Raw genomic sequence first — 21,704 nt, 5'->3', positions numbered from 1 at the left:
TCCGGACTGGGTTGGGGTCCTGCATTTCTAACAAGAGCCTAGGTGATGCTGACGCTGCCGGTCTATGGACCGGAGTTTGGGTAGGACCATGCTTCGAGTAGGTTAAGACTCTTAGGGCAAAGCTCCTTGTGTATGGTCTGTGCAGCGGGCCTGAGGATCTGAGCTCCACTGGCCCACACACTCTCTATCCCTTTCTGCACAGCGTTCGAGTCCCGTGCTTACGCCGCCGTGCAAATCACATACGCTAATTAGAACAGGATTGGACAGACTTGAAAATAGAATTCACACTCTCCTAAGCCAGAATCCCTAATCCCCAGGATTAGTGTATCAGGATGCATACTTGGGCTGCCCAGCAGGTAGTAACAGTTTGCAGAGGCTGTGGCCCTTTGGACCCAGTAAGCAGCCAGCTGCTGGTCGTTTGTATTATCTGAGGCTCTCAGAGAGCCCCCCCTTACCCCACCCCGCTGGGGGACAAGCCTCCTGGGACACTCACCAGGGTCTCCACCATGTTGGATTTGTTGTTCCGCAGTGTTTTCACGATGTGGAACACGTCGATGATGTTTTGCTGCTGGATCATCTCACACACGCTGCAGATGGCACAGAAGGTTCCACTGCGGCCGCCCCCATTTCTAGACACAGAGGGAAGAGGTAAGCCATGTAGCCCCCAAGCACCTCCTGATCCTGAAACCACATCAGGAGTAGTGGGCAGTGGCTAGCTGGGTACGTGCAAAGTCAGGCTAGGGCAGAGAAGCCTTTGTGGTTGGAGTCCTGTCGGTGCCATGAACCTGCTTTGACTTTGGGCAAGTCTTTTCCTATTCCTATAATGGAGGGTTGGACTAGATGCTCTTTGAGAACTGGATTAGCCAGATCCTTGTCCAAAAGGAGGTTCTGGGTCTACCTACACATCTAGTGATGAACGTGGAAGGTTCCAGGTGGTTTTCATCCTAGTTCTTTCCATCGGCTAAGGACAAAAACAGCCTCCGGTCAGCCAGCCTACGTTTGGAGGTGGGGCTGGGTGTGTCTGAGATGGTCTATCCTGAAATGATAGGTCTCTGGGCAAGACACTGCCGAACGGGAGAACAGAGCTGGAGAGTTCCTGGCAGGTCATCGCTCCGTGTCTCCTTTCCGGTGCTCCATAATTCATGTGCATGGAAACACCCCTCCAACTATTTACAGAAAGTCCCATAGGGAATCTGCCCGATTCGGAACTCCTGGGCGTGTTGCCAACAGCAACTAATGATTTCATGTAATGGCCTGTGTCTAAAGAACATCTGGATGGAAACCAAGGCTCTCGGTTTCCCAGATGTTTTATCTACGGGATACCCAACAAGCAGCTGTTTCAGGTACAGACAGCTGCCCTCTGTTCGCTGGCCAGCGCCCACATTTTGATGTCTGTTGTGTCTCTGGCCTCCAAGGACACCGCCGTCCCTGTTGATAGGAGGACATGCCTGTGCTTTCCTTTGGTTCAAACTGTGGGTCACCTTGGCGAGGGGGACCTGGATACAAAGGTACTCCTTCCTAAAAGCAGGCTAAAAAACAATCACCTGTGGGAGGAGGAGGGAACCCCCCACACACAGAAGGAGGGTTTAGTACTTTTTTGAAGCAAGAATGGCAGAGTCCAAGAGGAAGAGGTGAGTGGGCACAGGTGTCCCAGGGCCTGGTAGAGTGATACCTTGGATGGGTGTGCCTGTGTGCCAAAGGGGAGGCCTCCTGAGTGTGTGGAAGCGAGCTGGATGGGGGGCAGGGGCTCGGTGGCAGGGAACCCGTTGCCAGGGTCTGGGATGTGGGCAGAAACAGCTTGGTTTGGCTGACTGCGCTCATCTAGGTGACACGGACACCTCATGGCATCTTTCCGGTGCCTGGTTTGGGATCTGCATCCTTGGGGAAGAAAGGATTGTGATAGGTGGTGGCCTTAAGCTGTGGGTGTGCATGTCTCTCTGGTTTTCCTGACAGGTGCATGCACCCCTTGCTTGAAAGAAGGAACAGTAAGTTTGTTTTGTAAAGACAACTCGATTCTGAGGTTAGGAAGGTATGACTAGAGTCTCCACTGGCTCCAGAAATATTTACTCTGCAGAGGAAAGATCACGGTGTGTTCTTCTTTGGGAAATAATTCAAGGATCTGGTCGGTGGAAGCCACTTCACCCCAGCTTTCTTGTGATTAACAGGACACATAGTGCCTCCTCTGGGGGAGTGGGGCTGACCCCCCTATCGGGAGTGCTGGGGAGCGGCCGGTCTACCCCTGATGTTTGCGAAAGGCCTCCTGGTTTTGCTTTAATAACGTCACATAACCTTAGTTCAGGGCAACAAATGGGCAACCCCAGTCCATGAAAGATTGTAATTCCTCGAATACACACCCCTTGACTTTTTAAAAAATAATTTTTAAATTTTTAAAATAAACATATAATGTATTATTAGCCCCAGGTTTACAGGTCTGTGAATCTCCAGGTTTACACACTTCACAGCACTCACCACAGCACATACCCTCCCCAATGTCCATAACCCCACCACCCTCTCCCTTACCCCTTCCCCCCAGCAACTCTCAGTTTGTTTTGTGAAATTAAGAGTCTCTTATGGTTTGTCTCCCTCCCGATCCTATCTTGTTTCATTTATTCTTTTCCTACCCCCCACACCCCCAACGTTGCATCTCCACTTCCTCATATCAGGGAGATCATATGATAGTTGTCTTTCTCCAACTGACTTACTTTGCTCAGCATAATGCCCTCTAGTTCCATCCACATCATCGCAAATGGCAAGATTTCGTTTCTTTTGATGGCTGCATAGTATTCCACTGTATATAAATACACCACATCTTCTTTTTCCATTCATCTCTTGATGGACATCTAGGTTCTTTCCATGGTTTGGCTATTTGTGGACATTGCTGCTATAAACATTTAGGTGCATGTGCCCCTTCAGATCACTATATTTGTATCTTTAGGGTAAATACCCAGTAGTGCAACTGCTGAGTCTTAGCGTAGCTCTATTTTCAACTTTTTGAGGAACCTCCATGCTGTTTTCCAGGGTGGCTGCACTCGCTTGCATTCCCACCAACAGTGTAGGAGGACTCCCCTTTCTCCGCATCCTCGCCAGCATCTGTCATTTCCTGACTTGTTCATTTTAGCCATTCTGACTGGACACACCCCTTGACTTTTAAGGAATATTGCGATGTGGTATAGCCAGGCATGCCCCTGGCCAGTGGCATCCCCCAGGACAGACACCGGTCACCCCCCCACCCCCACCAGAGAGCCCTCCGCGGTACTCACAGGCAGTGGACCACAGTGCGCCCCTCCCTCCCGTCGTACTGCTCCTGCCACTTCTCCAGCCGTCGGACCACTTTGAGCAGAGAGCGCTTGGAGGGGGGTGTGTCCCGGTAGGCCGGCCAGCCGATGTACTGCAGGTGCTGGACTATCCGGTACCCATCCTGAGGCTGAGAACAGAGAGGCCGTCAGGGCAGTTCTTCCAGGGACACAAGCCCTTCACAGGCCCCCGGGCTTGCAGCACCAGAGCGGGAGACAGACCGAATGGGGTCGAGGCTGCACCGTCATGGGGACACACTCCTCTTTCTCCTTTTGTGCATATGGATTCTCCTGCCACGACGTCCCTGCACCTCCTTTCTCCCTGGAAAACTACTGGCTTCCAAAACCCAAATGTCCCTTTCTCTAGGAAGAGCCTTCCCTGACTCTACTGGGCAGAATTCTTCTCTCCCCCCGAGGTTCATGTGCCAAAACATAGATCACCTTCCCACCGGACAGGGAACTGAGGGTAGAGACGGAGTTCTGGGACCCTGGGAAGCCCAGTAAATGGTAAAGACCGAAGCCATCTTCAGCCATTTCACAGACGTCTGATCTGCTCCCGCCCACTCAATACTCCTCCACCCAGCTGGTAAAGTCCCCCCGGAAGCAACTAATCATCTTCCACCTTGGTGTTCTCAGAGTCTAGCCCAAAGCTTCCTGGATCCCATCAAAGACCCTGTCAACTCCTGCCAAAACAGGACAGCAGTGGGGAAGCACCGAATTCTGAGAAGTTTTGACCACAAGGCAGCCCATGTGTTAGGGAAGAGGCAGATGGCCGGCTGGAGGCCTCCCCGTGGGTCTCTGAGTGTCAGAGCCACTGCTGGGTCTGAAGCCACAGTCAGCAGAGGCATCGTTTCCCTGAGGACGGGATGATCCGGAGAGCACAGCACAGCCTCCTGGCTGGACACTTACCCGGGCCATGTTACAGATGCGGAATATTCTGTGGATGATGTCCTCGTCGATGTCTGCGGACACGAACTCCACCTGGATGGGCCCGTAGCACCCAGACGTCTTCTCAGGCCAGTACTGCATACAGAGCTGGGGCAGGAGAGAGGTCAGAGAGAGAAAAAGAGAGGCTGAGGGAGGCATGGGAGCCGCCGGGCTAATTAATCACCAGGCCCCTTCTTACTGCCTGCAGAACATGCTGGCTAGGAAGGAACAGTAGTAGGGGGAGAAGTTGACCCTGCTCCCTTTCGGGAGCAGCCACCCATGTCTGTTGTTGAAAAGTCAAAGCTCTAGACACAGAAACATTGCACTTATAAAATATTTGCTCTGCTGATTCCAAACCATTTGTTAGGGTCGCTGGGCCTCAATTTCCTCCTCTGTAAAGCAAGGGGGAATAATACCTCCCTTGAAATACTGGCAGGATTGGAACAAGTACAGTCTCTATTTCAACGCAAAGCAAAGCAAACTTCCCCATTCTGGAAAAACCTTCCCAGTGTCCCTCTTATCGTTAGATCCTCAGTAGCTTAAACACACAGGCCGTGGCATCAGACTGGTTTGGGTCCCTATCCTGGCTCTGCTGCTCGCTTGCTGTGGTCCAGGCCTGTTTTCTCCCACGGAAGATCAGGTGACATGGTGCTGAGAGATCCTGCCTGTGATCTTTCCTATTTTTCTGGAATTGGATTTAGGACTTATCCTTGAGAGAAAAAGGCAATGGTTGCCCTCTGGCCAAAGATAGTAGTTTTCAGCCAGAGGTGGTTTTGCCAGCCAGGGGACATTTGGCAACGTCAGGAGACATTTCTGAAAGTCACACCTGGTGGATGCTGTGGGCCTCCAGCACGTAGAGGCCAGGATGCTAACAGCCATCCTACAGGGCATACTTCTCAGAGAGCAGTCCAGCCCCAAAAGAGAAATAGAGCAAAGAGAAACCCTGGCTTAAGATCCTAATTTGTTTCCCACATTTATACCGCCATCAAGGAGAGAGTAATTTATTCCCCTGTATATGTTCGAGCCATTAGATGACTTCAGTTGGGGAAAGAATATTCAGGTAGGTGGCACGGGTTGTGGCTCAGAGAGGGGCAAAGCACGCTTCTGCAAATCCCCTGTTTTGAAGGGGGCACGGAGATGGACCCTGTGCAGGTCTGTAGGCCCCAGAGTTGGGGCACGCAGGGGAGCTAAGACTGCAGCTGCGGGTTTGCTGGGGACCGCCCTGGTGTGGACAAAGAGGCCATCTGTTCGACCATTGGGAAGTTACTGCAAAATGTACCTGAGACTCAGGAAGACCCACTAAGGCTCCTGAATGCAGCTTGGGATCAAGTCTTTCATCTGAGCTTGCAGAAAGGAGCTAGACTGATGGGTGACCCATGGCCATGGTGGTTCCCTGGATGCAGGATCTTCACAAAAATGATCTTTCTCCCTCTTGTTGAGAGAGCACAGCCAACTCTCCCTGGACAGTCACATGCAAAAACATCTTTAATTCCAGCCTTCCTCTAGAACCAGAACCAGAGTGGAAGAGCAGAGGGGAAGGACGATATAGGAGAGAGAAAAGAACCCAAATTCCAGCTCTGGAATAACAAGTTCACATGATGGCTTACAGGGTAAGCCTGACCCGTTGGCTGATTTTGCAAATACAGTTTGACTGAAATACAGCCACAGTTTAATTTATGTATTGTCTGTGGCTGCTTTCAAACTACAATGGCAGATTCGAGTAACTGAGAATACCCCGCATAACCCAAAGTTGCCCACAAAACCGAAAATATGTCCTGTCTAGTCCTTTACAGAAAAAAGTTTGCCAGCCCTTGACCTACAGAGTTGTTCTAAGGATAAAGGAGATGATACATGTGAAGAAACCCTTCGTCTAGTGCCAGGCACGGAATAAGGATCCGCTGAATTCCAGTAATTCACATTATTCTGGAACCTATTAGTGTCCAGCACACATGACTGCCATGATGGTAGTAGCTAACATATACATCAGAAGGATTCTTCTAATCATTCCTCTTAAATAGCAAAGATGTGCAAGGCTAGGTTTCCTAATGCAGGGGTGCCTTGCTTCCCCATGTCCATCATGGGTTAATTGAGCACATTGAGAAAGGAGCTGGGTTGGTGTGTGGTGGGGGTGCTGGACAGTTATCGGCTGAGCTGTGCAATAACGACAAACCCACAATCTGAACTTCATTTCTCTTTGCCTTTGGCTCATCTGGCTTGCAACCTTCCCAGTAATGAGGGACTGGTAGAGATTAGTCGGTGGTGTGCCAAAGAAATCAGAATTAATCAGAACTGCCCATTAAAAAAATAATAGCCTTTATCACCTGTGTTGAATTGAGCTTTGCCAGAGGTTGGCTGTGATCCTGACATGAGGTACGTGGGTCACAGGCATCAGGGAAAAAGTCTATTACCCCCAATATTTTCAGTCCAGAGAGAAGGCGGAATGATTTGTCTCTTTTAATAAGATTTCCAGACCAATTTCTCAAGCTAATAGGTTCTACTATGCCTCAAACAAGACTCCTATATTTCCGGACACTTTTCTGCATTTGATTTTCCAGGTCACTCTCCCGTGATGTCCAGAGGGCTGGGGAAGGGTGCAGAGTCCTTCTAAATCCTAAATCAGAGCCATCCTCTCACTTGAATTCTCTGATTCATGAGATTGGACCAGCAGCAGCGGCAGCAGCACAGTCACATCCAGCCCAGTGATATATGGGCAGATGGGCTGTTTGCACCGCCAAGCATCATCAGGTCCCCCCATAGCCATGGATGTCCTACATAGTCCAGGTATGGGAAACAGGAGAAAGATGGGAAAAGCCAGTGTTCTGTTCCCAGTTATCCTTCAGGGCTCAGAGATGATTCTCACCAATAAGAAATATCCTCTGTGGTTTAGCTCAAGGCTCTCCTGTTGCCCAAGTACTGGGTGGGTGCTGTGTCCGTAGAGTAGCTAAATGTAGTGGGGCTCACGCTTGAAGCACCCTGGGTTCAGATCCCAGCTCCGGTGCCTTTCAGCAGAGTGACTTGGCCAAATCTTTTTTTTTAATTTAAATTTTTAAATTATTTTATAAACATATAATGTATTATTAGCCCCAGGTTTACAGGTCTGTGAATCGCCAGGTTTACATACTTCACAGCACTCACCATAACACATACCCTCCCCAATGTCCATAACCCCACCCCCCTCTCCCTAACTCCCTACCCCCGGCCCCCCTCAGTTTGTTTTGTGACATTAAGAGTCTTTTATGGTTTGTCTCCCTCCCGATCCCATCTTGTTTCATTTATTCTTTTCCTGCCCCCCAAACTCCCAACGTTGCATCTCCACTTCCTCATATCAGGGGGATCATATGATAATTGTCTTTCCCCGATTGACTTATTTTGCTCAGCATAATACCCTCTAGTTACATCCATGTCATCGCAAATGGACTCGGCCAAATCTTATAGCTTCTCTGGGTTATGAGTGGTTGGGAATCTTAATGTGTTACTTGATCTTTAGTGAACACTAAATCAATGTGATTATTAGCAGTAATATTCAGTAAATTTATAATAACATGGTCAAGGCTCAATGCACATGGTGGTGTCTCGTGGAAAGCAGCGAGGAAGTGAGCTTTGCTACCTAGGCGACACAGAAAGGAAGCAGAGGCCACATAGGTGAACTGAGGAGCTTGACTGTGAGCACAGAAGCACCTGTGATTTACAGAAATCTTGGGAAGGGAGGGTTATGGTTTCTTTTTTCTTTCGTTTTTTAAATTCCAGTTAGTTAACATAGTGTTATATTAGTCTCAGGTGTATAATATAATGATTCAGCACTTCCACACATCACCCAATGCTCATCACATGTGGCCTCCTTAATTCTTGCCCCCCCCATTTCAGCCATCCCTCTGCCCCCTTTCCCTCTGGGACCATCAGTTCTCCATAATTAAGAGTCTGTTTCTTGATTTGCCTCTCTCCTTTCCTTATTTTTTTCCCTTTGCCTATTTTTCTCCTTAAATTCCATATATGAGTAAAATCATTTGGTATTTGTCTTTTTTCACTAGCTTATTCTACATAGCATAATACTCTCTAGCTCCATCCATGTCATTGTAAATAGCAAGGTTTAATACCTTTTTCATGGCTAAATAATATTCCATTATATATCTACACCACATATTCTTCATCCATTCATCATTTGATGGACACTTGGGCTGCTTCCATTATCTTGGATATTGTAGATACTGCTGCTATAAATGTATGGGTGCATGTATCCTTTGGAATTAGAGCTTTTGTATTCTTGGGGTAACTACCCAGTAGTGCGATTGCTGGATTGTAGGGCTGTTCTATTTTTAACTTTTTGAGGAACTTCCATATGTTTTCCACAGTGGCTACACCAGTTTGCCTTCCCTCCAACAGTGCAAAAGGGTTCCCCTTTCTCTATATCCTTGTCAACTCCTGTTGTATCTTGTGTTCTTGGTTTTAGCCATTCTGACCGGTACGAGGTGATATGTCATGGCAGGTAGATTGATTCACATTTCCTGGATGATGAGTGATGATGAGCATCTTTTCATGTGTCTATTGGCCATCTGTATGTCTTTGGAGAAATGTCTTCTCATGCCTTATGCCCATTTTTTAATTGGATTATTGTTTTTTGTGGGGTTGGGTTTTATAAGTTCTTTATATATTTTGTATACTAAACCTTTATCGGACGAGTCATTTGCAAATGTCTTGTCCCATTCCATAGGCCGCCTTTCAGTTTTGTTGAATGTTTCCTGCACTTTTCAGAAGGTTTTTATTTTGACATAGTCCTAGTAGTTTCTTTTTGCTTTTGTTTCCTTTGTCTCGAGAGACATATCCAGAAAGAAGTTGTTATAACTGATGTCAAAGAAGTTACTGCCTATGTTCTTTCCTAGGATTTTGTGGCTTCAGGTCTCTCATTTAAGTCTTTCATCAAACTTGAAGTTGATTTTGTCTATGGACAAAATGGTCTAGTTTTGTTGTTTTGCATGTGGCTCTCCAATTTTCCCAGCACCATTTGTTGAAGAGAGTGTCTTTTTTGCCCCTGGATATTCTTTCCTGCTTTGTTGAAGATTAATCGACCAGATGTTGTGGGCTTATATCTGGATTTTCTGTTCTGTTCTAATGATCCATGTGTCCAGTTTTGTACCAGTACCATATTGTTTTGATTATTACAGCTTTGTAACAGAGCTTGAAGTCTGGGGCTGTGATGCCCTCAGCTTTGCTTTGCTTTTACAAGATCGCTTTGGCTATTGCGGTGGGGTCTTTTGTGGTTCCCTACAAATTTTAGGATTGTTTGTTCTAGTTCTGTGAAAATTGCTGTGGTATTTTGATAGGGGTTGCATTAGATGTGTACATTGCCTTGGGTAGTATAGAAATTTCAACAAAATGTGTTATTCCAGTCCAAGAGCACCGAACATCTTTCTACTCCTTTGTGTCATCTTCAGTTTCTTTCATGAGTGTATTATGGTTTTCAGATGATAGGTCTTTCACCTCTTTGGTTAGGTTCATTTCTATGTACTTTGTTATATTGGGTGCAATTGTAAATGGGATTGTTTTCTTAATTCATCTTTATGCTGCATCGTTATTGGTGTATAGAAATGTAGCAGATTTCTGTCCATTGATTTCATATCCTGTGACCTTGATGAATTTGTTTATTAGTTCTAGCATATATTTGGTGGAGTCTTTTGGGTTTTCTCTATATAGTATCATGGCACCTGCAAATGGTAAAAGTTTTTCTTCTTCCTTACTGATCTGGATGAATTTTACTTCTTTGGTTGTCTGACTTTTGTGGCTAGGACTTCCAGTATTATGTTGAATAAAAGTGGTGAGAGTGGACATTCTTGTATTGTTCTTGACTCTAAAAGCTCTCAGTTTTTCTCCATTGAGTATGATATCAGCTATGGGTTTTTCACATAAGGCCTTTACTATGTTGAAGTATGTTCCTTCTTAGTCTGCTTTGCTGAGGGTTACTATGAATGGTACTTTATCAAATGCTTTTTCTGAGTCTATTGAAGTGATTGTATGACTCTCATTCTTTCCCTTATTGATACATCACATCAGTTGATTTGTGAATATTGAATTACCCTTGCAACCCAGGAATAAATCCCACTTGATTGTGGTGAATGATTTTTTTAAATGTATTGTTGGATTCAGTTTGCTAGTATTTTGTTCAGGATTTGTGCCTCTATATTTATCAGATATATTGCTCTGTAGTTCTTTTTTGTGATGCCTCTGCGTGGTTTTGGTATCAGGGTAATGCTGCCTCATAGAATGAAGTTGGAAGTTTTCCTTCCTTTTCCATTTTTTGGTATTAGTTTAAAAAGAATAGGTATTAAGTCTTCTTTAAATGTTTAGTAGAATTCTCCTGTGAAGGTATCTGGTCCTGGCTTTTGTTTGTTGGAAGCATTTTGATTCTGATTTAATTTCTTTGCTGGTTATTGTCTTATTTAAATTTTTTATTTTTTCTACTTCAGTTTTGGTAGTTTATATGTTTCTAGAAATCTATCCATTTATTTTAGGTTGTTCAATTCATTGGTATATAGTTTTTTTTTTTAAATATTCTCTTCTGATTGTATTTCTGTGGTGTGGTTATTTCTCCTCTCATTAGTGATTTTATTTATTTGGGTCCTTCTTTTCCCATTGACAAACTTTATCAATTTTATTGATTTTGTAAAAAAGAATCAGCTCCTGGTTTCATTGATTTGTTGTTTTTTGTTTTGTTTTGTTTTAGTTTCTGTAACATGTATTTCTGCTCTAATCTTTATTATTTCCATCCTTCTGCTGGTGTTCGGGTTTTGTTGTTCTTTTTCTAGCTCCTTTATGGATGAGGCTAGGTTGTTTATTTGGGGTTTTTCTTGCTTCTTTAGATAGGCCTGTATTGCTATAAACTTCCCTCTTAGAACAGCATTTGCTGCATTCCAAAAGTTTTGGACCATTATGTTTTCATTTTTGTTAGTTTCCATGTACTTTAAAAAAAATTTTTTTTAATTTATTTTTTATTTATTTTCAGCATAACAGTATTCATTATTTTTGCACCACATCCAGTGCTCCATGCAATCTGTGCGCTCTATAATACCCACCACCTGGTACCCCGACCTCCCACCCCCCGCCCCTTCAAAACCCTCAGATTGTTTTGCAGAGTCCATAGTCTCTCATGGTTCACCTCCCCTCCAATTTCCTCCAACTCCCTTCTCCTCTCTAATTCCCCATGTCCTCCATGCTATTTGTTATGCTCCACAAATAAGTGAAACCATATGATACTTGACTCTCTCTACATGACTTATTTCACTCAGCATAATCTCTTCCAGTCCCATCCATGTTGCTACAAAGGATGGGTATTCATCTTTTCTGATGGAGGCATAATACTCCATAGTGTATATGGACCACATCTTCCTTATCCATTCGTCCGTTGAAGTGCATCTTGGTTCTTTCCACAGTTTGGCGACCGTGGCCATTGCTGCTATAATCATTGGGGTACAGATGGCCCTTCTTTTCATTACATCTGTATCTTTGGGGTAAATACCCAGTAGTGCAATGGCAGGGTCATAGGGAAGTTCTATTTTTAATTTCTTGAGGAATATCCACACTGTTCTCCAAAGTGGCTGCACCAACTTGCATTCCCACCAACAGTGTAAGAGGGTTCTCCTTTCTCCCCATGCTCTCCAACACATGTTGTTTCCTGTCTTGCTAATTTTGGCCATTCTAACTGGTGTAAGGTGGTATCTCAATGTGGTTTTAATTTGAATCTCCCTGATGGCTATTTTCCATGTACTTTTTGATTGCTTCTTTGATTTCTTGGTTAAACCATTCATTGTTTAGTAGCATGTTGTTTAACCTCCATGTATTTGTGGTCTTTCCAGATTTTTACTTGTGGTTGATTTCTAGTTTTACAGCATTGTGGTCAGAAAAGATGCTTGATTTGTTGAGGCTTGTTATGTGGGCCAGTATGTTATCTATTCTGGAGAATGTTCCATGTGCACTCGAAAAGGATGTGTATTCTGTTGTTTTAGAATGGAATACCGTAAATATCTGTTAGATATATCTGGCCTAGTGTATTATTCAAACCCACTGTTTCCTTATTCACTTTCTGTTTGGATGATCTGTCCTTTGATGTAAGCAGGGTGTTAAAGTCCCTCCCTATTACTGTAATGTTATCAATTCCTCTATGTTTGTTATTAGTTGTTTTATGTATTTGGGTTGTATCATGTTGGGTGCATATATAATTGTTATATCTTCTTGTTAGATTGTCTCCATTTTATTCTTATTATATAGTGTCTTTCTTTGTCTCTTGTTATAGTTTTTGTTTAATGCCTATATTGTCCAAAATAAGTATGGCTATCCTGGCTTTCCTTTGACATCCATTTGCATGATAGATGTTCCTCCATCCCCTCACTTTGAATCTGCAGGTACCTTTAGGATTAAAATGAGTCTCTTGCAGGCAGCATATGGATGGGTTGTCTTTTTTGTACCTTTCTGACACCTTGTGTCTTTTGATTGGAGCATTTAGTATATTCATATCCAAAATAACTACTGATAGATATGTATTTATTGTCATTTTATTACTTGTTTTGTGGTTGTTGCTGAAGATTTTCTCTGATCTTGTCTTTCTATCATGTGGTGTGATTTTCTATAGTGACATACTTGGGTTCCTTTCTCTTTATTTTTGCATGTTTGTTACTGACTTTTGATTTTTGGTTACCATTAGTCTTGTTTATAACCTCTTCTACATATAGAAATTTATATAAATTGATGGTCATTTAAGTTTGAACCCATTCTTTACTCCTCCCCATATTGTAGATGTATGTTGTCATATTTTACATTCTTTTATTTGTGAGTCCCTTGACTGATTTTTGACAGGAATTTTCATTTTTCACCACTTTTGTGTTTCCTACCTTTAGCCTGTGACTTTTGTTCTCTCCTTTCCACTCAAAGAGTCCCCTTTAACATTTCTTGTAGAGCTTCTTTAATGGTCATGATCTCTTTTAGTTTAGTTTGTCTTGGAAACTATCTCTTCTATTCTGAATGATAGCCTTGCTGGATAGAATATTCTTTGTTGTAGGCTCTTCCCATTCAGCACTTCGAATTTATCATGCCACTGCTTTCATGCTTGCAGAGTTTCTGCTGAAAAAACTGCTGATGGCCTTTTGGGTTTTTCTTTGTATGTAACTGTCTTTTTTTGCTTTATTTGTAATATTTTTCCTTCGTTACTGTATTTTTGCTATTTAAATCATAATACATCTTGGTGTGCATCTGCTTTTGTTAATTTTAATGGGAGTTCTCTGTACCTCCAGATCTGGATATCTGTTTCTGGGGAAGTTTCCAGCGATTACTTCAAATAAATTTTCTGCTCCCCATTCTCTCTTCTGAATGTTATCATGTTTGATGGAGTCAGCTCACTAAGTTTTCACCTTTTGCATAACTCTTTTTTTTCTCTTTTGTTCAGTTTGATTATTTTCCAATAATCTGTCTTCTAAGTCAGTAATTCATTTCTCTGCTTCTTCTATCCTTATATTTATTCCATCGAACATGTTTCTCATTCCATTTATTTAGTCCTTTATCTCTGTTATGTTACTCCTTACCTTTTGTTAAATATTCCAGTGATATCCTCCCTTCTTTTCTCAAGTCCAGTGAGTATCCTTTTGATCATCACTTTAAATTTTCTATCAGGCATGTTTCTTATATCTGTTTTGCTTAGATCTCTGGCTGTGGCCTTGCCCTGTTCTTTCATTTGGGATAAATTTCTGTGTCTCCTCATTTTGTCTGCCTCTTTGTGTCTGTTTCTCCTTGTTAAGGAAGTCAGCTGTGTCTTCTGTTCTTAGAAGTAGTGCTATTATGAAGAAGAGGTCCTGGAATGCCCTGCAGTGCAATGTCCCCTTTTCACCAGAACCTGGCACTTAAGCAGACTTTCCTATATTTGTTGCTTGTACCCCGCTGTTCTGAGTCACCTTTCCTTTTAGTGCAGTTGTCTGTGCTGACTCTCTCCTTGTTCTGGTCTATTCTTATTCTCTGGTGTTAGCTCCAAGGGGGCGTGCTGCTGGGGAACTTGGGAGTGGGCCAGTGGTAATAGCAAAATTTTTGCTGGGCCACCAGTCATATGCTGGATCTCCTGAAATGCTGTGGCAGCTTGGGGGTGCATGCTGGGGCCAGGAGGGCCCATGTGCCAGGGTTTCTGGGTGTGTCAGGCTGGGAGTGGTGCATGAAGGTAGCTGGTAGCGGCTGGGCCTGATGCATGGATAGTGGTTGTGGGTTGCAGCAGGACATGGCATGCGACGGTGGCTGGTTATGGCACAGAGTGGCAGCTGGGGACACAGTGATGTGCCTAGACCACTGAGGCTGCTGTGCATCTATCGGTTGGTTAGGACACAGGTGCAGCTTTAACAAAATTTGTCTAGGGCAGAGAGGCCAGCAGGTTTGGATTTGGTGAGTCCTCAGGAGAACTCTGGGGTGTGGCGCACGAGCAGCAGGTCAGGCAGAACTGTCTCTGTAGCCCTGCTTCTCACAGGTGGCTCTGTGTTTATGCTGGGGGGTGGGGGGGTGGGCGGGGGCAGCACATGGTGCCTGTTAGGTCCCTCACTTTCAGAGAAGTCCCACAGTACACTCCAAAATCAGTATGAACAGACCTGTTTCCCATTTGCCCTGGTCTTGTATAAATTGTCACTTTAACTTGCCTTTCTGGGCAGGCTGCTGTCTCTTTAAGGGTGGTGACCCAGCTTTCACTTGCCCTCCTGGCTTGTCTAGGGCTCAGTCAGCTGACTTTTAAAGCTCAAAGAATTCAGCCTCTCTGGTTTTTATTTTTAAACACATACACACACACACACACACACACACACACACACACGTATTTTAGAGCAAGAGCACGAGCAGGGTTGGGGAGGGACAGAGGGAGAGGAAGAGAATCTTAAGCAGGCTCCACGTGTGGAGCCTGACTCAGGCTTGATCTCAGGACCATGAAGTCATGACCTGAGCTGAAATCAAGAGTCAGATGCTTAACCAATGGAGCCACCCAGGCGACCCAGGCCCCTCTGGTTTTTAAAGCCAAATGTAATGGAGATTAGTCTTCCATGGGTGAGTTCCCTAGTGCAAAGGCTCATTTCTTTGCTCTCCACACATGCAGCTCCCTCGATCCTGAGGGCCACACTCCTTTGCCTTTCTGACCTTCCTAACTTTTCAGATGCAGTTTCTTGTCTATATTTAGGTGTGAAGCTCTGCCAATCTTTGGATCACTGTCTGATTTGTTGATTTGGGATGTGGAAGATACCTAGTTGAAAGTGTGGGAACATGGGGCGCCTGGGTGGCTCAGTGGGTTACAGCCTCTGCCTTCGGCTCAGGTCATGATCCCAGGGTCCTGGGATCGAGCCCCAAATCGGGTTCTCTCCTTGGTGGAGAGCCTGCTTCCTCTTCTCTCCCTGCCTGCCTCTCTGCCTACTTGTGCTTTCTGTCAAATAAATAAATAAAATCTTAAAAATGAAAAAAAAAATGTGGAACAGGGTGATCTCAGGATCCCCCTACTCTGCCATCTTCCCTAGGAGACCTGTGGTTTCTTAAGGCCCTGGAAAATGGCAGGGGTTAAAGAAGGCCCACTTGCCTCTGAGACCATGAGAACACAGCTGACCTGAGCTTACAGGCACACTCAATGCAACTCTGGCATTTTTTTTTTTTTTTAACTAGTTGAAAACATTTTGAAGTGGCTTTCCTCCAAGAATAGGTTCCAGTCCTCTAGTCTAGAGTATGGATCAGTGGCCTTTTCCCACTTCATGTCCTGGCACCCACCCCTCTTTCTTCCCCAACAGTCTGAGAGGGACAGTGTTGCCACCTCGAAGGGAAGGCTTCACCACTGCAGACACACATGGCGAGTGCTGCTGATCACATCTGGGAGGGGAAGCCAGTCCATTTGCTACATCTGATTTAGAAATGCCCGCACTTCTGCCAGAAAAGCAGAGGGGCCTTTGCTATTTATTGTCAGACCAAGTTAAACCAAGCGTGTGTGGCTAGCCCTGGAACAGATGCCATACATTACTCCACCTAGTGCTCTCCATAGCTGTTTGGGCCGTGAAAAGATGTCCTTTGGGAGTGCAAATTCACACGTGAGATATAACAAATGTGGAGTAGCCTCACTGTTGAACGTCATTTTCTTGCTGATGGAATCAGAAAGCCTGTTAGTCACTGGAATAAATGTGCTCTGATGAGTTGAATGAAAACTAGCATATGGGCCTACTTTTGGAATAAACCATTCAAAAGCACATTTCAGTGTACCTTAGTTATGCCTTTTGTTAATTAAACGATACTTTCATAGAATGGAAAGGCCAAGTAATATCATAGCTTCAGAAATGGAAGACTATACTTATTAAGGTTCATAGTAGGAGAAGTCAGTCCTGGGCCACTTAGAGGTAAAGCTGAATTAGTATTTATAAGGGAAAAATATGAAAGTCACTTAAACTGGTTTCAAAATTTAGATCAGTGATTATAAAATTCCTTTATTTCTAAAATTTATTTATTTGACACAGAGAGAGTAGGAACAAGTAGGAGGAATAGCATGGCAGAAGAAGAGGAAGAAGCAGACTCCCCACTGAGCAGAGAGCCCAACATGGGGTTCAATTCCAGGACCCTGGGATCATGACCTGAGCCTAAGGCAGATGCTTAACTGACCCAGGTACCCTGATATAAAATTCCTTTAAATTCTATAAATTGGGGCACCTGAGTGGCTCAGTGGGTTAAGCCTCTGCCTTCAGCTCAGGTCATGATCTCAGGGTCCTGGGATCGAGTCCTGCATCGGGCTCTCTGATCAGCAGGGAGCCTGCTTCCCTCTCTCTCTCTCTGCCTCTCTGCCTACTTGAGACCACTCTCTCTGTCAAATAAATAAAAATATTTTTTAAAAAACCCCATAATTGGCCAGCTAAGGAAGAGAGATTGAGGGCGAGGTAGCAGGTACAGAGCAAGGGGCTGAGAGCAAAAGGCACATGGCTGGTGGTCAAAACACATCTTTCTCAATTCTGCCTCTCAACAGCCCCACAGGGTGAAAAATGCTGTTGCTATTGTAGTGGGTGAACTTAGGATTGTTGCTTTGGAGTCTGTTTCTAGGGAGGAAGGATAGGAGTTTAGAAGAATATCTACAAAGGACAGTAGAATGGATGGATGGCAAAGTCTCAGGGCAGGCGTGAGAAACAGAGCTCAGGAAGGACTTCTGGGGAAGATGGTGTAAGAGGAGAACCCTAAGCTCACTTCATCCCGGGGATACAACAAGCTAATGCTCCTATCCGTGCACATAATGCAGGAAACAACCTGAAGACTGGCAGAACAAACTCCATAACTAAATGTAGAGAAGAGGTCACAGGAAGAGGGTAGGAAGGGTGCAACTAAAGGGATTTATAGGTCAACCCTGGGAGGGAGCTGTGGGTGAAGAGAGGGGAGAGAAACTGACTATCCCAACAGGATAGTCAGGGGGAAGATGAATCCCCATAGCATCTGGCTGTGAAACCAAACTGAAATTTCTGAGTTCTTACAACTGGGGGACTTTAAGCCTGGAATTTTAAAAAATCAGCAGGCTTGGTGCTGGGGAGGCCTGGAGGGCATTAGGAAACTGAGTCCCCAGGCTCAAACAGACAGCACAACAGACAGCCCACAGAGATCCTGCCTGGAAGCAGCAGTCTGAAAATGCCAGGCGCTTATGGGTTGGAGTGTTATTTACTCATCTCAGAGCACATCCCAGCGAGGTGGGGCTCGCAGGGAGATCCCTCCAGGAACAAAGGGGTTGGCAGGTGCCATTACCCCCCACCCCCAGCATAAACACATGGCCACCTGTGGGAACCAGCACAGCACCCACATGAACTACTTAACTTGCTTACACCAAGTCCTGCTCCCCTGTGCTTTGGTAGATCAGCCCTTTTCAGTCATGTCTGCCTGAGTCCTGATGCTATGGGGTTCCTGCCTGAGAAGACCCTGTAAATCTTGTCAACACCATGTCTTCTAGATGTGTGCTTTGCAGGGCCTCAGTCTTGGCAGCAATGGTGGCAGCTGGTCACCTCCCGCAGAGGACACATGCACCTACTTAAAACTGTATGCCCCACCCATACACATATTATAACAGCCCCAGGCACCCTGGTCTCAGCAGCATGGCCTATGCCCATTGGAAAAGAACCAGTGCCCACAACTTGTGAGTACTGTGTGCCCTGCCTGTGCATGCTTTGTGGATTGGCCCCAGCTGGCCCAAGTCTTAGCAGAGGAGTCACATTCCCTCTGGCAAAGGACCAGGGCTACCTTGTTAAAAGTGCTCGCCCTGCCCACTACTTTCAAGACCAAGAGACATAGATGACTTTCCCAACACAGAAAAATAGACATAAAGAGGTAGACAAAATTAGGAAACAGAGGAGTATGAAAAAGCAGGACTAAACCACAGAAAGAGACCTAAGTGAAACAGAGATAGGTAGTATGCCTGATTGAGAATTTGAACTAATGGTCATAAAGATACTCACTGGACTTAAGAGTGGAGGACATCTGTGAGACCCTTAATAATGAGATAACAAAGAGAACCAATCAGAAGTGAAGGACACAATAAATGAAACTAAAAGTATACGAGATGGAATAAATACAGGCTAGAGGAAGCAGAAGAATGACTTAGTGGCCTGGAGGACAGAGTCATGGAAAGTAATCAAGCTGAGCAGGTGGGAGAAAAAAATTATACAATACAAAAATAGATGTAGGGAACTCAGAAACTTCATCAAGCTTAATAACAGGTACCACAGAAAAAGAAAAAAGGGTGCAGAAAATTTATTCGAAGATATAATAGTTAAAAATGTCCCTCATCTGGGGAAACAAACAGATACCGAGACCAGGAGGCAGAGAGATCCCCCAACAAAATCAACCCAACGAGAACCACACCAAGACCCTAGTAGTTAAGACAAAAAAAGTAGTGATAAAGAATTTTAAAGAAGCAAGGGAAAAGAAGTAACTTACAAGGGAAAACCCATAGGCTACCAGATTTTTGAACAGAAACTTAGCATGCCAGAAGGGAGTGGCATAATATATGCAAAAATCTTCAGCCCAGAATTCTCTATCCAGCAAAGTTGTCATTTGAGAGAAAGAAAGAGTCTCCCAGACAAACCAAAGCTAAGGAGTTCATGACCACTAAACCAGCTTTAAAGAAATGTTAAAGGAGACTCACTGAGTGGAAAGGAGAGACCATAAGTAAGAGTAAGAAAAGTAGGAAGCACAAAAGCAATAAAAATGAGTATATCTGTAAAAAATGCTGAGTGAAATAAGTCAAGCAGAGAGAGTCAATTATCATATGGTTTCACTTATTTGTGGGGCATAACAAATAGCATGGTGGACATGGGGAGTTAGGAGAAAGGAGTTGGGGGAAATTGGAAGGGGAGGTGAACCATGAGAGACTATGGACTCTGAAAAACAATCTGAGGGGTTTGAAGGGGTGGGGGGTGGGAGGCTGGGGGAACCAGGTGGTGGGTATTCAAGAGGGCACGGATTGCATGGAGCACTGGGTGTGGTGCAAAAACAATGAATACTGTTATGCTGAAAATAAATAAAAAATAAATTTAAAAAAAATCAAAGGCTCACAAAATGCAAAGATGTAAAGTAGGACACCATAACTTACAATGTGGGGGAGGAGAGGAGTAAAGAATGTGTTCAAACTAAACAACCATCACCTTAATATATAGACTGCTATATGTAGAAGATGTCATATATAATCCTAATGATAACCACAAATAAAAAATCAAAAAGCAATAATAGATACACAAAAAAAGAGAAGGGAATCTAAATATATCACTAAAGAAAGCAACTCATTGCGAGAAAAGAGAGCAAGGGAAGAAAAAAAAAACAGAGACAATCTACAAAACCAACCACAAAGCAAATACACAATGGCAATAAATACATATATATATATCAATAATTACTTTGATTATAAATGGATTAATGCTCCAATCAAAAGACACAGGGTGATGGAATGGATAAGGAAAGAAGACCCATCTATATGCTGCCTACAAGAGACTCATTTTAGTCCTAAAGACACCTGTAGATTGAAAGTGAGGGGACGGAGAAACATCCATCATGCAAACTATATGTCAAAAGAAAGCCAGGGTAGCCATACTTATATCAGACAAAATACACTTCAAAACAAAGTAAAAAGAGACAAAGAGGAGCACTCTCTAATAATAAAGGGGACAATCCAACAAGAAGATAACAATTGTAAATATACATGCACCCACCATAGGACCACCCAAATACATAAAATAACAACAAACATAAAGGAGCTAATCGCTAATAATACAGTAATACTGAGGAATGTTAACACCCCATTTGTATCAATGGACAGATTAACCAAACCGAAAACAAGCAAATAATGGATTTGAATGATGCACTAGACCAGACAAATCTCATAGATACATTCAGAACGTTCCATTCTAACACAGCAGAATATACATTCTTTTCAAGTGCACATGGAACATTCTCCAGAATAGATCACATACTAGCTCACAAAACAAGCCTCAACAAATTCAAAAAGATCAAAATCATACCATGCATCTTTTTTGACCACAATGCTATAAAACTAGAAGTCAACCACAAGTAAAAACCTGGAAAGATCACAAACACATGGAGGTTAAATAACATGCTACTAAACAGTGAATGGTTTAACCAAGAAATCAGAGAAGAAATCAAGAAGTACATGGAAACTAACAAAAATGAAAACATAACACCCCCAAACCCTTGGGATGCAGCAAAAATTATTCTAAGAGGGAAGTTTATGAAAATACAAACCTACCTCAAGAAGTAAGAAAAATCTCAAAGAAATAACCCAAACTTACAACCTAAAGGAGCTAGAAAAAGGAGAAAAAACATAATCCGATACTAGCAGAAGGAAGGAAATCATAATGTTTAGAGTGGAAATACGTGATCTAGAAAGTAAAAAAATGAAACCAGAAGCTGGTTCTTTGAAAAGATCAACAAAATTGATAAACATCTAGTTAGACTCATCAAAAGAAAAAAAAGATTACTCAAACAAAATTAGAAACAAAAGATGAGAAAGAACAACTGACACCCCAGAAATACAAAGGACTGTAAGAGAAAATTATGAAAAATTATATGCCAAAAATTGAACAATATAGAAAAAATGGATAAATTCCTAGAGGCTTGTAAACTACCAAAACTGAAGCAGGAACAAACAAAATTTGAGAGACCAATTACCAGCCAGAAAATTGAATCAGTAATCAAAAACTCCCGACAAACAAAAGCCCAGGACCACAAGCTTTCACAGTGAATTGTACCAAGCATTTCAGGAAAAGTTAATACCTATTCTCAAACTGTTCCCAAAAGTAGAAAAGGCAGGAAAACTTCCAAATTCATTCTATGAGGCCAGCATTACCCTGATACCAAAAGCAAAGGCACCACAAAAAAGAGAACTATAGGCTGATATCCCTGATTAACATAGATGCAAAAATCCTCGAAAAAATCCTAGCAAACTGAATTCAACAATATACTAAAAAAAAAAAA

At 43.6% G+C, this 21,704-nt stretch overlaps 1 protein-coding gene across 12 annotated transcripts in view; it reads right to left on the bottom strand.

Annotated features, from left to right (window-relative positions):
- The window catches only part of PTPRT (protein tyrosine phosphatase receptor type T), a 1,057,545-nt gene that overhangs the window by 8,567 nt on the left and 1,027,274 nt on the right, over positions 1–21,704 (bottom strand). For all 12 annotated transcript variants that reach the window (XM_059133123.1, XM_059133124.1, XM_059133125.1 and 9 more), the window contains 3 exons: positions 4,203–4,328; positions 3,261–3,424; positions 494–629 (listed from right to left, as the gene is read on the bottom strand). In XM_059133123.1, coding sequence (XP_058989106.1) covers positions 494–629; positions 3,261–3,424; positions 4,203–4,328 — 426 coding nt within the window. The remainder of the gene's footprint in view (positions 1–493; positions 630–3,260; positions 3,425–4,202; positions 4,329–21,704) is intronic.

The sequence above is a fragment of the Mustela lutreola genome, chromosome 9, assembly GCF_030435805.1.
Source record: "Mustela lutreola isolate mMusLut2 chromosome 9, mMusLut2.pri, whole genome shotgun sequence".
Classification (NCBI taxonomy): Eukaryota; Metazoa; Chordata; class Mammalia; order Carnivora; family Mustelidae; genus Mustela; species Mustela lutreola.
The sequence above is the reverse complement of the archived record's forward strand: the minus strand, read 5'-3'. Positions and strand labels throughout refer to the sequence as shown.